The sequence below is a fragment of the Bombus affinis genome, chromosome 15 (genome assembly GCF_024516045.1).
Source record: "Bombus affinis isolate iyBomAffi1 chromosome 15, iyBomAffi1.2, whole genome shotgun sequence".
NCBI lineage: Eukaryota > Metazoa > Arthropoda > Insecta > Hymenoptera > Apidae > Bombus > Bombus affinis.
Genome location: NC_066358.1, coordinates 8,048,517 through 8,065,913, shown reverse-complemented (window position 1 = coordinate 8,065,913; position 17,397 = coordinate 8,048,517). Strand labels below are relative to the sequence as shown.

General features: G+C 33.1%; 3 protein-coding genes and 1 long non-coding RNA gene across 4 annotated transcripts in view; 1 reads left to right on the top strand and 3 right to left on the bottom strand.

The window, feature by feature from the left end:
- Positions 1 to 424: 424 nt before the first annotated feature.
- On the bottom strand, positions 425 to 3,275 carry LOC126924817 (ubiquitin thioesterase OTU1). Its single transcript, XM_050739715.1, has 3 exons — positions 2,602 to 3,275; positions 2,213 to 2,529; positions 425 to 2,124 (listed from the first exon to the last, which is right to left on the bottom strand). The coding sequence occupies exons 1-3, from the start codon at positions 2,999 to 3,001 to the stop codon at positions 1,906 to 1,908; spliced, it is 936 nt and encodes a 311-aa protein (XP_050595672.1). The 5' UTR covers positions 3,002 to 3,275; the 3' UTR covers positions 425 to 1,905.
- A 2,410-nt stretch (positions 3,276 to 5,685) lies between these two features.
- LOC126924812 (spectrin beta chain, non-erythrocytic 5) overlaps positions 5,686 to 17,397 on the top strand; it is a 57,422-nt gene continuing 45,710 nt past the window's right edge. The window contains exon 1 of the mRNA XM_050739691.1: positions 5,686 to 5,979. The gene's annotated coding sequence lies outside the window, so the exon portion shown is untranslated. The remainder of the gene's footprint in view (positions 5,980 to 17,397) is intronic.
- On the bottom strand, positions 7,295 to 10,048 carry LOC126924826 (uncharacterized). Its single transcript, XR_007713719.1, has 3 exons — positions 8,107 to 10,048; positions 7,704 to 7,837; positions 7,295 to 7,509 (listed from the first exon to the last, which is right to left on the bottom strand). It is a non-coding gene; the product is annotated as an uncharacterized LOC126924826 (long non-coding RNA).
- On the bottom strand, positions 13,504 to 15,731 carry LOC126924819 (jerky protein homolog-like). The gene is given in 4 exon segments (XM_050739717.1): positions 13,504 to 14,333; positions 14,412 to 14,499; positions 14,893 to 15,005; positions 15,064 to 15,731. A coding segment is annotated over 1 exon segment (732 nt). The 5' UTR covers positions 14,332 to 14,333; positions 14,412 to 14,499; positions 14,893 to 15,005; positions 15,064 to 15,731; the 3' UTR covers positions 13,504 to 13,599.

The following is a 17,397-nucleotide window of genomic DNA, read 5'->3' as shown; positions in this document are numbered from 1 at the left end:
ATTTGACTAGCGTAATAGTTCTAGTGTTAACATGACGCGCGTAAAGATTTCGGATGTTCTTTTACCAAGTTTGTTTCAAAACTTATTACTAAGATTAATTACTTTTTTAATTATAAATTCAAAGTTGATTGTGATAACTTTATGTTAATTCATCTTTAGACTGTAAAATTTGGTGAGTTAGTTGCAACTAAAAGATACTTATTCAAATTGCTTATCAATAACGGTTTTAATTAGCAGTCATTTTAAGCGACTATTGCTGTTCTTGTTATTTGAAAGTACCAAATCGTTCGTGAAAAATTATGAGTGACTTTGTTTTGGACGTAAGGAAGCTCATTTAAATTATTTCTCAGTAAAAGCTTTAAATGGCAGCCATTTTGAACATACCTTTTCGTTATCTGAAATGCAGAAAAAATTATTGGAAATGTTGTGAAATGTAAATAGCTGATTTATTTCACTTCTCCAAAACGGTAGGACTTACAAAATATGTACTGTATAAATATAAACCTGTAAATCTATCATGAATATTTTTCCTGAGTGATGAATAGTTATGAATTTCCTTATTTTTTAATTTGAATTAAATTCATTCATAATATATGTGTATTATTTAATGATATAAGGTTGACATAGTAAAGTATATTATTAATATAAAAAGGAAAAGTTCTGTGCTGGAGTTGACTAATAAATACCGTACATAGTTATTACAAAAATTAAATTTCATTTTTTTCTTTTACGATTGGAACTTGTATTTTTTACAGTGCATGCTTAATCATTTAAAAATCGCAATAACAAAAATAATTATAATACCCTAATTATATATATACATATATATTATATACATAATTATATATACTTATATACATGTTACATATATAATTACATATATCATGTATGTATATAAGCTTGGTGGATTGTTATACAACTATACATCTTTATCTTTTTGTTATATTATATGCATATTTAGACTGTAAATTAAACTATCGCAATAGAGATCAAATTTGTTAAGATAACATTTTGCGGCTTTTTATGGAGCAACATTTCTTTATTAATAGAAGTGTGATGTTATTTAGTGTTTAACAGTGATCCATTAGATTTTTTCGTTTTTCCCTCTTGGGAGCTGCAATTTATTCTTATAAAATTGGCTATTAACGGTGCTAAATTGATCTGCCATTAGAAGCGAAACTAAGTGAAACTCCATTTCGCTTTATAATCAACTTTATGATTTATTCAATATTATTACTTTTATATATTTATATATATATATGTGGAACACATTTACTGCCAGTAAGGCTATGAATTCCGTTTAGGCAAATTTAACCAAGTATCACAGATTCTTAATCTCGCCAAAGAATATAGTCTTTAACATGTTATTACTACCAACAAATTTATCTTAAATAAAAATAACCTGTAAAATTAGATAATTAAGTAATTATTAAAATTAGATAACTAAATAATTATTAATGTTTCCTTGTATAGTCACAATTATCTTAAGTATATACTAGTTTAAATAAAGTAAACAGAATTTTGTATCAATTTGAAATTCAAATGTCTATAAATTTAATAAATAAAATACAAATAAAAATGTACTCAATGTAGATAGAATATACTTGGCTATGTTCAATAACAGTTCTTTGTACTGCAATAAAGGTAATTACATAAATTTTGGCGTTTAGGTAGTGATTTGGATCTTTAGTCAAAATTAAAAATCTGTGTATATTACATGTCTAAACAATCCTCATAGTGCACTGCATATATCTTAAATTAACAAAGTATCAATATTAAATTGCTAGTCCGCTTACAAGCCTCGTCTAAGTAGAAAATTCTGCTTGAGACTTGAATTTAGTAGGATTCTCAAACGGCAGTCCGCTTAAAAGTGATCGACAATTGTAAAGGGATCAATTTAATTCGCTACACGGCTACCTCGCCGAAATTCATGTGACCTGTCTCCTTGGCGTGTTGTCGAGCCTCCGTTTGACCATTTAGTCTGACCTTACAATCATTACATATTAACATAAACTTTTGAATGTCTGTAAATTGACGACTAGATTTTACTTCTTTCGCGAGTTCAGCTGCTTCGAATAATATCTTCTCATCCTCTATGGGAAAGATTGTTTGAATGCTGCCACCCTGTATGTGCAGATAGAAATTCAAAAGTCAAAACCAGAGGAACAAAACTAATAATAACATGTATATGTATATAATTGTTTACACTTACATCGAGTGGTTCCAAATATAAAGGGTCATAATGGATTCCATCAAATATCAAGAAAACTCTTTGAGCATAATGTTGATCTTCCCCAAATCTATTAATTATAGCATTAATACTATCTATCACTGCTATTTCTAATCCATAAAATTTGGATAATATTGACAATTCAATGGCTCCACCCCATGATTCTGGTTTTAAGATCCATTTACAATATTCAGGATTTGGTCTGCCCAGGAAAGCTTCCGAATACTCCACAGGATCCGATGCTACAGCATTCGCTATGATCTCTCTCATAAAGCCTGCGCAGCTAGGATCAACTTTGCCTGAAAATATACTCTCAGTATATTGTAATTTATATATAGCACGAATATATTAATACAATTTATATTGTGTACCATTGAGAACATAACCAACGCTGGTAAATAAGCAGGAATTATCTGCTGGTACGACCTTTTTCATTAGTACACCAGGCGTATTCGCGAAACCCTTTTCATCGACGATATGAGATCGACCGATATCTTCAGAGTTCTGTTTCCCATTGTAAAGTGGTGGTTTCTCTTCGACGATCAAGGTGTCCCCAGAAATGATGCCACAAGCTTCGAGAGAGCCCGTTTCGTCGTTCAGATTAATTGGCCTCGGTGGAAAACCACAAAGAACGTGAAGCGCTTCAGCCGGTATTCCTGTTATCTCAACTAATTTTGATCGTAATTTGCCTAAGTTATCCTGCGGGAGCAATCCATTCACGACCTTTTGACCCGATTTCGTTTTAACTTTCAATACATATCCGGCCATCATTTATCGCGGATCACCTAACTGACTAGAAACGAGAATTTTGTCTGGAGAATTGTACCAGTTATATCAGCTGTTGAAATACAGCGCCACAAGCTTTTTCTCGAGTTTCTGGCGAAGATTATATCATAGGACGGAACGCGGTGTCATTCGCAACACATACGTCGCGTATTTTTTTTCGTCAATACCGACTATCTTTTGCGATTCATCGTTGTACTTAACTTAACACACAACCAAATACCGTAATTTCCACCACCGACCAGCGTAACTGCTTGTTGGTTATAACGTTAGCAAATTTAGGGACTTTTGTGTTATTATATTGATAGCGTCTCGTCCTTTTCTAACCATTAATTTAGACGTTTGATAATAGAGGATAGATTGTGTTACCGATGCGAACGACCGCTTCTGACGAGTTGATTAAAATTACTATGTTATTGTTTAATTATTATTATCTAAGACGTATTTTATTAAATATGTAAGAAATGATACTATATTATTGTTGTATCGATTACAAATGGGAGTTTAACATTTTTTTACTGTTTTTTCATAATTCTTTCTTTATAAGTTTTTTTTATATAGGTGGGTTATATAACAAATTTCACAATAGATTGATTAATAGGGAAAACTACGCGGTACTATATAGTGGTAATTCTCATCTATAACGTAGTAGTATATGTATTGGATGTTTCCGATATACGCAAAGCTTTTTTTATAAATAACAGATTTGTGAGATAAATAGAGAAGGAACAAAGATGAATCATTTCTTGTACGTTATATGATAACACGAACAGATTTTTGAAATGTTAGTATTTCCACAAAAATGATAAGATTAAGAATTGAAGAAGAATAATGTTTTTAAATTGATACCTATAACGTTTTTCATTTTATATAGAATCTTGTTATTTCCGGACGAGTTTAATTTACAACATGATAAAAATCAATACTAACTTCTATAGAAAATGGTGGATTTAATGTCTAAAATTCATGCTAGATTTGAACAGAATAGACATGACATGCAATCCTTTATCATGCCTCATATTTTAAAGGGCACCATAGGGACACTTGACCGCTTTATCTTTTTTGTGCCATATGTTACGTTATCAATTCAATATAATGGCTATTTGTATAAACATAATTTTACTATAATAGCCAAACATGAAGTTGACCAGCGGTCAAGAGTCCCAAAGGGGAAGAATCTACATAATATTACAATTTGTAATAATTATTGATTTTTTGATGTAGGATTCTTAAGCGAGTTTAGATTTTTACAGATAGGAAGTAAATTTCCACTTAAATGTAGTTCAGAATATTAGATCATTAGATATATGGTATCCCTAAAGAGATATGTTTAAATCGCTAATAGATAGGGCTTATAACGAAACTATAGAACTTCACGCAGGTTAATATTAGAAAGAAATGCTTAAATTTTTGATAGATATAGAGTCAAAACAGGAAAACTCACTTTGATGTAGGTAGGGCCTATAACGAACTAAGTTTCGATGAAACTAATGTGAATTTAAATTTTTTCCAGGGCTCTCCACAGATCTTACGGAGAGCCCTGGAACGTTATTTCAGGGTATATAAAATGTATTGAAGATGTTGAAAGGTACATTTATTCCATAAGATGCTCCCTTCTCTTTCTCTTTATTACAGGTTTGTTGTAGATTTATTGAATTAGATATGAGATATGAGATTTCAATTATTCTGTATTGTCATAACAATGAAGATTGTTAAATATTTATGCAAATACGAAGTATCGCGTTGTGCGATTAATTCAAGATTTAATTGAAATTTGTTTTCAGGGTGGGTCTCCACATGCAGCAACCTCCTCGCGGTGAGACCTGGAACTCATTGTTATTTGACATATAATTACTAACTGTATCATATTATATGATACAATTATGAATTATACAGCAAGTAATGTGAGCTAATTGGCTGCATTCGCGATTATGTTTTTATAAATATAAATGAAGATTATTCTGATTCTCTTTGCCATTTATGATTTCTCGTTCATATAATAATAGTTCACGTTCAGATAGATGGATTCATTGACCAGAAGTTTATTTAATTGAGAAATAGCTAAAATTTTGTCTAGGTAAACGAACCGCTTTTGAACGAACTAATTACAATCATCCGCGCTTGCAATTAACGCGATATTGTAAATTATAGAGGGCGTAAGAAACACTTTGGTCTTTTTTGAGGTCGGTATTTCAGAACGTGACACATAAAGTCCCAATCCTAGTCCTATTTGTTCTCAGTCTACGCATTGACCACCGCGTCAATATTAATACATAATTTCAAGCAATTTGTAAGTAAGTAAGAAATTTAAAAATATTCTCAAAACTGTAATTCAGATTCTGTCAGAATTGAATGTATCAAGAATGATGACATTTTAAATGGACTGACGGAAAGTATACTTCTGCTATAACATTGGTGAAATAGAAAACGAAGGAATTGGAATTTTAAAAAATTCAAAAATTTCAATTTCTTTGACTTTTGTTGACATCGGTCAAATTTTCGCGCGAGCCCAACTATATCATCAGAGAATAAGTCTAGCGTCATTGTGAGTTCATAGATGGCGAGGTTTACTCGGCAATCTTCTTGACACACTGCTGGGTCCACCGAAACGGGAGGTGAGGCGCTCCAAAAGAAACTCCAGGGGAAACTAACTTCAGGGGAAGGGCGGCGGGAATTGCCGAAGAACCGCTTGGAGTTCGAAGCCGCAAACGCATTGGCGCAGACGTCGGTACGGTTCGCGCGACACGCTACCGCTAGTACAAAGTTGAAGCGTGCGTTTCTCAGTTTGTATCGTGTGCGCGTGTGTTTATCAGATCTCTTGTAACAACTTCACGGACTAAAAACCTAAGTGTGCACATTTTAGTGAATACAGTGTGCTTAGGAAGTGTATTTAACAGAGTGTTCTCACGGATTCAGCACACAGGTGCTTTTGCGTTTTGGATAAGCTTCGTACACACGTCGAAAAGGTATGTCTACAGTTAAGGGACCTGTCACCTTTCCACGAAACGATCGATCGTACCGTGTGTCTTATCGAACGATCTAGTCCAATGTACATTCGATTTACATTGGTACATATAGTAACTACAAAAAGTGCTTACACACCATTGTATTTATTATAGTATTTGTATACTAATTAACTAAATTCAAGTATATTAAGTGTCATATTATCCAATAGTATGACTACAAAAATTTAATACTACGGAAATGAAATGTGGAACCTTCAACTTGATAAAAAGATGGTTATTTGCAAAATAATGGTTATGTGCACGTACTTTTTGTAATTACTGTATGTGTATTAGAACGAAATTTTCCAGATTTCGTACGAATGAAAGAGAAGAAAAATACTAAACAGTCTGCATACTGTCTGGTTAGATTAGGATTTCGAGTTTGTTTATCATCCTCGAACTGCTTGGTCGGCAAACAGAAAATTTACGCGCGCAAAGGTCGACGGGTCACGTGGGACATTTCGTGTAAAATATAGAGGATCCAGTGATTCGCTTCAACAGTAGCAAAAAATCGTGTACGAAAGTTCTTGCTCTTTTAAGGCTTTCTTTCGTCATAACACTGACATCTTTGCGAACTCGTCGCATTGATCGAAAGGATATCCTTGATCTTTTCGATATTAGCCTTTTCGAGTGTCACGTTAATTTTAATTCGTTTTCTTTTTTTTCGAATATGCGCTTTCTCTTTGTATTGCCATTTTTGGTACCTTTATTAGTTTCCTCTTAAAAATATTATACAAACGCAATACTTTTTGCTATTTCATTTTATTTTCTGTTTGCTTTCCTTTCATCAATTGGGAGATTAAATACTACTATACGCTTTAGGTCATTTTCGATCCAATGGTGCTCTTGTATCATTAAAAAGTTATCACATGGTTGAAGAAGCTATGAAAGACTCACTTTTGATACGTGTGATTTGTTATTTCAATTTTATGCTAGAATATTTCTACCAATATCTAAAATCTTCTTTTTTGAAACGAGAGCGAGATTTTAATATATATTGAATATAACTATATATACATAGAAATTCGAAGAACGCAAGGTTAAGGGAACTAGAAGGATCGCGTGAGGATCGCTTAAAACGGAACAAAGGGCCTTATTCGATACCTGGAAATCGTGCGAAAGAAATTTAAATTTTTTACCACTCATCATCATCATTCCATTCGCAGTGAACCTCATTTCTTAAGAATTTTTCTTTGTAATCCCTAAGTGATGACGTATTATACGTGTACATCATTTTGTTTGATTAGTAACTGATTACTAATTTCAAAGTACATAATTTTCTTCTATATTACTTCATTTATTACTTTATTGATATAAGTATGATCAGCTTAACTTTTTATCTTTTTATTCCATTTTGTTACTTCGAACATGAATTCTGCAATAGAAAATAATGGCGGTATTTTCGTTTCACGAATTTCAAATTTCAACAATCAGCATCGCTATTCCACCCACTGGAAGACGTTATCACATCTGCATTTGCGTCTTATGAATCTGAAGATCATAGATGGGAATGAATTCAGAGGTTAGGATGATATCAATTGCATATTTTGGTTAATCACATTTCTACACATGCTCCATATCATTAACAAATTAATATCGATGTCCAAAATGCTAGTAGAGTTAGGATTTATAAAGTGAATTATTAAGGGGATATTTTGATATGAATATACTGTATTATTTGATACCTCTATTGTTCATAGTTAATCTTGTTGACATCACACCTAGCCAAGTGTTCGACAAATATTAAATTATGCGTTAATGTCAATGATTCATAAAATTTACCACAGCTTGATCAATTTTAGAAGTATAGTAATACAATCTGAAACAAATACATTAGTGTCAAATAAAAGAAAGTTTAAAAGTTCATATTTGTGTATAATAACTTTGCTGTACTAAATATTTCGTAACAGTCATCTATATTATCTATATCTATTCATAATTTTATTGTTTCGATCAATTATAAATTTTTTTTCTGAAATTGTTCCGTCTTTTGTATTCTTTAAACATTCTTTTATCCTCCACTATGATATAATATAAAATAATAAACAATCCGTTTATTTTATATAAAAAAGATCTGATTGTCCTAACTCCATTCTTGCATCCCACAGTAGAGTCCACTTTGATATCCGTCCCGCAATAGCTTTCCCCTTGTGACGATATCTTACGTCCCCGTATTCCCGTGTCTAATAGCTTGTGCGTAGAGTCATTCCGTTACGAGGTCAGAATTCCTCGCGGAGGAGAACTGGTCGTTTGCAAAGGTCGCTCGACGGACAGCTGGAAAACCGCGCGCGCGCGCTTGCGTACGTATGTATGCATAAGGGAGCGTAAAGACCGGTGGAGATTTTCCTTTTCCCTCCGCGGTCGGAACAAGTTTCTCTCTGTTGGAAGCGAAGCGATCATAACGGGGCGCTGGCGTCGTTGCACGTGAAATTGGAGCGGACTTCGATCCTTTCCCGAACGGTACCCGGCATTTGATCAGCCTTAGCCCCTGCGTTCCACGAGGAAATAATATTACGCGCGCGCCGCCGCGCCGTACTGCCTCGAGTTTCTAATGAGCCCCTCCAACACTCTGTCCGTTCCTCTACTCACTACTCGACGAATACCGTAATTCTCAATGGATGTCGTTTTTTTCTGTCTTTCTCACTTCCTCCCTATCGTTACGTCCTTGTCTTGGGAGTCGTTTTTCTTCCCCCCACCAATCGTACTTTTCGCGTTCCCTCCACCAGCGGTCCCTTTCGATGCTCGTCTGATGGGCGAAAGTCGTGTGCGTGAAGTCAGCGATGGGTGTAACCTTTCTTCGGTTTTGTTTAAAATGTAACGCAAAAATTGGTATATTTAGGATTGTTTATTTTAATCGAAGCCTGCTAATTTGTTGAGTTTATTCGACGTTAACTTTTTATAAATATGCAAAATTTGTTTGAAATGCAGTATTTAAACAGAGTATGTATTTTTAATGTTGACTTATTTTTGCCTTCCGTCCAACTATACCATGTATAATGTCAAACCCTGTAGGACTGATAGACTTTCTGACTGACAAAATGTATTATGTTAGATTATGTAACCGTGGGGATCTTACTGCTTGATAAGATATTAATACATAAATATTGTTTGTTATAATAATAATAGAAATGTTGTGACATGTTTGATGAGAAAAAACGCTGTATAATAGAGATTATGGAGTGATGTAAATTTTTAAATAGAGATGCGTAATTCATGAGATAACGCCGAGAGGAATTATCAGATTGAAAGAAACATTGCTTCCAAAACATCATGTTCGCGTGACACCAGCCAATATAATTAAAGTAGAACCTAAAAATATCCGGTTTGGAAGCTCATTAATATGCAAATGTAAACACGCGTTACAGATTCAGTATCGTCCGGTGAGCACACTTGTTCAAGGATTCTTCCGCTCAAAGTCGTTTCAAGGTCGTCCCTGTTAAATACTTACATTTCGTCAAACATAACTTGTAAACATTTACCATAAAAGCTATCAATATGGAGAATATTTGAAAGACCATAAAATATGATCATCACATGTAAATCCTATATATGTCTATACAGTGTTATGCAGGATTTGCTTACAAGTTTCCAAGTTAAATACATAATAAATTATATATTGACACTTCATCTTCTTCATGCAGTACTAATAATATAGATTATATAATTAATTTTCAAATTTATATACATATAATGAATCTGTGAATGCCAAACAATGAGTAAAATACGATAATCATTCCCATCGCTATCCAACGTTAGTTAGAGTATTAACAACGAAACGTATATACGTATCTCATGCGTGCGCGCGCGCACATACACGTTTTCTGGGGGAGTTGCTGGACCGCTCTCAAAGTCCCCCTTTTCTCCCTCCATTTCTTCGTTGAGCCCGCTCGTAGCAAACGAGGAAGATAGAAAAAGGAAGAAAGAAAGAGACGAAGAGAAAGATCCTTGGCGAGTCCTGGAACTCAAGACGCAAGCGAACAAACCAAGACTCCGGTTACAGACTTCAAGGCTTAACGCGTACTCCCGCGTTCCGTCAATCGTGGATTTACGAACGACCACGGGAAAAAAATTCTCGCGTGCAATGTTATTGTGCCGACTCGAGTATCGCCATTACCGTCAACCTGTTTCAAACTACGCGATGGTGGGGGCCGTCTTTATGCTTTACCACGCAACTAGAGGAAACTAGGAATTTAGGATGCATGAATGGAGAAATGTAGGACAGTAATGGCTCCTGCTTCTTGCTCTAAAACGAAAACATAAATTATATGTTGACTTGCTTTTGAATCTTCTTACAAATGGAATTCAATTAATTTCTAAATTTTTTACAATTTTTATTTTAAGCGTTTTGAGCTAAATTTTTTGATACAAACAAGATGAAAGGATAAGTTGTATTCTAGATAGCTTTTGAAGCTTCTTATAGATAGAAATTAATTAATTATCGAGTTTTTATCGTACATTTTTAAACAAAAATTGCTCGTGACGAAAATGCATGAAATAAATGTATATATATGTATGTACAATTGACAGTGAACATACGTATATACAGTTTCTTTCAAATTTGGTGTACAATTCATGTAGTCTTCTTTAAGTTGCCATTTCTCACTCAGTTGTTTTGACTGCTACAAAATACGGATAACGGAGACACGAGTGACAAAAGGCAGATTTTGGCCGTACATCTTGAACGACATCTCTCATTGGCGTAATTAGTTGTAAGTCCCCCATACGTGACCCGTCGAGACGCGTCAACAGAATACGATATGAAGGAACGGAGTTTTATCTGGCGCGTACACGCGGTCGGATTCTTCTAGTAGACGGCCACGTCGCGACGGTGAATGTAAAACTGCCAGAACGCATGCAGGAATGTAGATTTTTCTTGTCAACTTTCTACACGCCTCTGACGTCACTACGGGAATCATTGTCGAATGCAATAGAGAGCGTTTAAAAAATTAACGACCAAATTTTTGCAGATTATCACACTTACCAAAAAAAGAAAAGAAAAAACATGTATATAGCAAAGTTTTGCATAAGAATGACCAGAATAATTAAAATGATCAATTTGTAGTTTTCTGTAAAAACTTTATAAATTATAGCCGTGTATTTTGAGGGATTTAGATGTCTATTTTGCAAAATATATATGTATATGGGGATAATAGTTGTTCTCTATAGGTAATGAGTTGTTTTTCTCTTTGCATTGTATATCTTTACAAACTTTATATCCCAGTCATTGGTCATAATTCTGATGGTAAAACGAATTCTACTACTAAGACTGTGTTCCTATAAACAATCGACAGAATACATTAACATTTAAAATCAACTGACTAGAGACGTACATAATTCGAGTTATAGTCACTTTAAGAAACACTGGCTCTTCATTATTGGCAAAATCTTTATTTCAATCGAACGAAACATTGCTGTATTGGTATGTGAAGAAGATTAATGAAGAGTTATCAAGCAAATAGTGCAAATATCATTATTATGAAAATAAATATGAAAATAATAATAAAAGGAGATTGAAAGGGAAATATGAACAAGTGAATAGGCGTCTGTGAATAGAAATCTGTACCGTTTAACATTCCGTGTAATTAATGCAGGAATGACGATAAGATAAAGGAATAAATTGTTTTCAATTGGCTTGCTGCAGCGCTATCTCTGACCTGGTAGCGTGAAATCATTATTCAATGCCTATTCTCGACCGTAAATTCGAAAGAATGCAAAAGGAACGATGAAAATACTATTATATGATACAGCCATAAATTTTTCCGACTTTCCTATCACATTTTCATATCGTTGCATTTCATTTTCTATTTTCTAAAATGTCTATCTTGGATTTGAATTGAGTCTCGTTATCTTTCATTAGACAAGGTAAAAAGCGTATCATTTTGGTCATCGACCTCATTCGAATTTCACCACTCAACTCGGTGAAACGATTCATTATCATTCGATGCGTCTTCTCCTATGATCAAACAGAAAAATTATACTGATAGGGTCTCATTTCACTTTTCACCGATCATTTCACTTTACGAGCATTTCATTCCTGTTCCCATTTAATGGTGTCTTCACGCTGTATTTAACAGCTCGTTCACAGTGCACTGAAAAAACTCCACTTCATGCTATCAATATATAAGCATGTATATAGCCCTCTTTTAAGTACAAGTGTCGCATGGTGAGAACATTCCAACATCTGCAGGGTCTCTCAGGGCAACCATCTTTTATGAATCTTCTATCTTTTAAATTATCAACTATATTTAAATATTTTATATTGAAGATAATAGATTGTGATAATTAATCTGAAAAAATGCCTAGATTATTATTAGATTATTAATATATACATTTATATAAATATATCAATAGTCACAATACCAAAATATCAAGGTTTCAGTAGTTTCATTATTAAAATATGCAGTGCAAGGGTAAAAGTAAAGGTCATTTTCCAATGACCTTGAGTAGACATTTGATTCAGTACATATTATAGGACACCTCCATTAAAAGAAAGAAACAAGAAAAAGAAGAAGATGAAAAAAGAAGTATCAAAGAATATTGACAGGAAAAGATATACAAATTCTTACAGGAAGCAATTTATACAACGGAAATTTTTCTCGCATAGCAGTGATGTAATGGTCCGTTTCGGTTTCCGCTCAAGAGGGTACAAAAATCTGCAACATCTTCATAATCTAACGGTGAATTCTGTCGATCGTGGGCTTTTCCACCTGCAAGAAGTATGCGCAACGCAATTTTGCTGAAATTCAATGGCCCGTTAGAGAGGCATAGGCAGACTTCTTGGAAATTCGCCGAGCGAATCAGAGCGACGGAGCAGAAACTGGAATCGCCGCGATTCCATCGAGATTCTCGGGTTTCAACGTTCGATCCAGAGTCTAGACGATACGATGGAATGCGTGATAAAAAAATATTCAGGAGGATATTCACCCTAACGTCTTATTTTAAGTTATCGTGCCGATTAGATAGTCATTGAAAAAGTAATTGGACTAGGTGAGGTAAATCGATTGACTGATTGAAAATGGCTCGATTATCCTAAAAGTGATTAAGTTCGCTGAATACAGGATATAGTTAATAACTATTTAATTATGCTTTCTTTTCAATTACTTATTATTATTACAGGCGAAGAATGTAGTAGAGAAAAAGTGGGTTAATTGACGTGCCATTTTATGATCGAGAGAGCGCTACTGGTTTAGGGAAAAATATAAATCTTTGTTACTTAGCTTCGATCTATATTATTTTACCTTTTATCATTTAATACAATCTCTTTATATTTTTTCATAGAAATTGACATGATAGCGTTTGAATTCCTTGAATTGAAGGTTTAAGAAATGACACTTACCTGATAAAAATATCTTTTCTACATATTTTAAAATAAATATAAAATTTGAAAAGGTAGTGATTACTTCTATAGTAAACATGTATAAACTTGTCAGAACTAAATACATTCATGAAAACTAATGTAATATTCAATATATAATTTTCAGTAGGTCAAGAGTAAAAAATATGTATTTGCAAAATTTATTTACACTAAAAAATTGTATAATAGAAAGACATATACAATAATTATACACTGAGAGTATTATTTTACAAAACAGTAGTTTCCTGCTTTAGAGTCAGCAAATATTTTTTTGATATACGATTGTGTAAATGTTGTAGAGTCATTAAATCATTCTCTAAGGTGTCATTTTGTTGTTCAAAATAAGTTATCAATTTTTCTAGCATTGTTGTTGCTTCTAGGTGGTTGATATCTGTTTCTTCTTGATGACATCTATCAATAAAAGAGTCTTGAATGTCATCTTCATCTTGAGTGGATAAACGTGCACTCACAATATCATCTTCTAATAATAATCAATCTGAGTTGCCATTAGTGATGGCATCCTCCAGTAAACTTTGATTACAGAGGGTCAGTTTTATACCATGTCGGGCTTTCCATCTTCCTAACCATCCTACACTTGCTGTAAAAGTAGGATCACCACCTAACTTTTTATTAAGACTCAGAGCTTTTTTTCTAAGGATAGGTCCTGACATAGGAATACCATTTTCAAGTTCTTGAATATACCACATATACAGTGCATCATCTAGTGTTACATTCTTTGCTTTTTTAATTGTTCCTCTGTTGCCTAAGCTATCCCTAGAAACCATCTTGGCACAAAAATCTTCAATTTCTTTTCTGTTTTTTTTCCAATCAGAAACAGTAGATATTCCTACTCCTAAATCAATAGCAATACTTCTCAATGGCTCACCTTTATCAATCCTGTACAAAGCTTTCAACTTCTTTGCTATGGTTACAGTCACTTTTTTCCTTTTACCTGACATGTCTGTAAATGTCAAATATCAAAAAAACACAGCACAATTCAAATAAAAACAGTTGTTAAGTTTAAATACTATTGACCTACTTGTAGCATTCTTATTTGCAGCATATTGATTAATCACACTAGCAGTGTGATATTTATGATATATTGAAGAATCACTCTGTTGGATCAACTATGAATACAATTAATTAAAAGAAATGAGCTTTTAATTTATATTTCAAGAGGAATTTATAATTGAAATTAATAAATCTGAAAATTTTTGTTAGCAAGTGATTTCCGCTAAAGAGTATTCGTAGTTTTAAAATAATTAATGAAAAAGTAAACAAATTATATGAGTAACAAAAAATGGAATAAATTTATGCCAAATATTTAAACAATTGGATCATATATTCTCCTTATATATATATATATTCTTACAATTGTCTATAAATGTTAAAATTGTATTATTTTATTAATTAATAAACCGCTAACTTATAGGTTATGTCATCTAACCTCGTTCCAACTACTTGAATGTGTCAATGAAAATCAAAGCAAATGAAGTAGTTATTTTAAAACTTTAACTCACTTTCTGTTCCCTCTTTCTTTTCTAATACTTGAACAACTTTCACTTTAACGAAATTTAATTATTTTTACAACACTATTATATTTGAATTCCCACTCTAAACGTTATTTAACCAACTGGAAAGGAAAGAACATGTAGAGGCACTCCCAATTCTGCCACCAGATGGCTACCTACACTTTCGTACTACGCCGACGTATAATACTTTCTCGCTAGTACTTTCTCTTCTATTTATCAATAATTGTAAATATGTATCACGTCTCAACATTCTTATCAGGGTGTGTATGGCACGGGCACATGCTTTTTAAGTTAGTGCAACTGATGAGTCCTCTGACCTTAGCAGATTCTTATGAAATACACTTTTCTCCTCTTCCTTCCATCTCTCCTTCTATCCTTCTATCCTTCTATTTCTCTTTATTTAAGATACCATGATTTACTTACAAACATTTCACTCGCAACGTCTTTTATTCCTCAATAAAAAATATTAAAGATATTGCACATAAAAGACACCGCACATAAATAGTAACTCTACTTTAAGTCGCCTTTCATCAATAAAATGGGAAGACACTCTATATCGGAGCGTCGACAGCTTCTGTTTGATAAGATGGCTCATCGAAATTCATATCGAAACGCGTCTGGATAATTCTAGTCCATTGTATTCGTATACCGGCGACGTAAATTCTTCAGTGAATTCGTGCCTCTAACTCGAGAATGAAAGGTGGCCTAATGTGGCACGTGGGAGTTTACGCGATAGTTACAAAAGGGACCGCAAGCCACGTTGTTGCGTAGATCAGAAACGCGAGTCACAGTGATGTTCTCGACTAAATGATGCACGTATGCCCATTTTCTATGAAATAACACGTTCCGTTCGGCCACATTCTCGGTAATACACAGGTAGACCGATCTGCAAGTTGTAATATACCGTATACAGCGTGGGATGTAGGAAACATAGCGGATAAGTGGAAAATTTCCAGAGATGCTAAAATATGTGTTTTAGTATAGCGGGTGAAGCAAAAATTGTTATACATCGTCTAAAATGTTTCTTTGAAATTTAGTTCAGGTTAGGTGAAATAATATGGTCTGTTAAACTGAAATGAGATAAAGTAAAATATTCAATCGTCTTAGTTAATGGATATGGAGTTTCGTGATAGGGTTCGTCAATCTTTTGATCCTAAAGACAGCCAATGAAGAATTCGCGCGAACAATTTGTGAAACATTGGTTTATCCTTTTCCTCATCTCTCGAGATCGAGAACACAGATAATTACGTAATGTAACAAGTTGCCCAATCTGTTCCGTGAAAGTTATAATTTAACAATTAACGTCCGCAGGAAACGGAATGACTCACTAACATCTTGCAATTAAGGGTGTTCCTTGAACAAACTTTTCGAAAGATAAGCTGTTATTTATTCGACCTATGGAATTAAAAATGTAATATGGCTCCTTCTTTTATTTCATTATAAATGTCAATGACATTGTGTGGAAGATCATGTAAAATTATTATTCTCTTTCCATAATTATCGTAATAAGTATTTTCCTGTGGTTAACAGCGAGGTAGTTGTTTCTTAACTGAGCAAGAATTCAAACAGTTTGTTACAAATGGGTCATTGTGTAAATGTTATGACTCTGTACTGTGAGGTGCAATTTTTCATGAAAAGGGTCTCAAACGTTGCAAAAATATAGCGCGGTTCATTTCAGCTTCGAATTGACGAATTTTATAATTTTTAAGTACTCAAATTATAGAATTTCCAAATTTTAAATACTGACATTTTTAAATTTAATAATTTTTAAGTTCCCAAATGTTTGAATTTGCAAATTTCTGATTATCCGAATTTTAGAATCCAAATTTTGAGATTTTCAAGTTTCTAGATATGCAACTGTTGGAATTTTCAAATTTTTAAATACCGAAATTGTAGAATTTTCAAATTTCCAAATACTGAAATTGTAGAATTTTCAAATTTTCAAACATTGAAATTTTAGAATTTTCAAATTTTCAAATATTGAAATTTTAGAATTTTCAAATTTTCAAATACTGAAATTTAGAATTTTCAAATTTTCAAATATTGAAATTTTAGAATTTTCAAATTTTCAAATACTGAAATTTAGAATTTTCAAATACTGGAATTTTAGAATTTTCAAATTTTCAAACACTGAAATTTAGAATTTTCAAATTTTCAAATACTGAAATTTAGAATTTTCAAATTTTCAAATATTGAAATTTTAGAATTTTCAAATTTTCAAATACTGAAATTTTAGAATTTTCAAATCTTCAAATACTGAAATTTTAGAATTTTCAGATCTCTGAATAATCAAATATTTGAGTACTTAAATTTTCTAATTTTTGGATTCCCAAGTTCTCGGATTTTTAAAATTGTGTATAGTGCACATATTACAATTGGCGATGATTCAAGCAAGAGGGGCGAAGTAAACCGGAAAGAATCTTCCATTGCACTTCGTCAGACATCGTGATGGCATTCCTATTGAGCTTGCGGCGTGTAATGACGCCGTGAAAT

Excerpts from the sequence above, each read along its gene's own strand:
- LOC126924817 (XM_050739715.1), bottom strand. The coding sequence starts at position 3,001 with ATGATGGCCGGATATGTATTGAAAGTTAAAACGAAATCGGGTCAAAAG. Across the intron at positions 2,530-2,601 it reads CGTTGGTTATGTTCTCAATG|GCAAAGTTGATCCTAGCTGC; the intron begins GTACACAATATA and ends GTATATTTTCAG. Across the intron at positions 2,125-2,212 it reads TATATTTGGAACCACTCGAT|GGTGGCAGCATTCAAACAAT; the intron begins GTAAGTGTAAAC and ends CTGCACATACAG.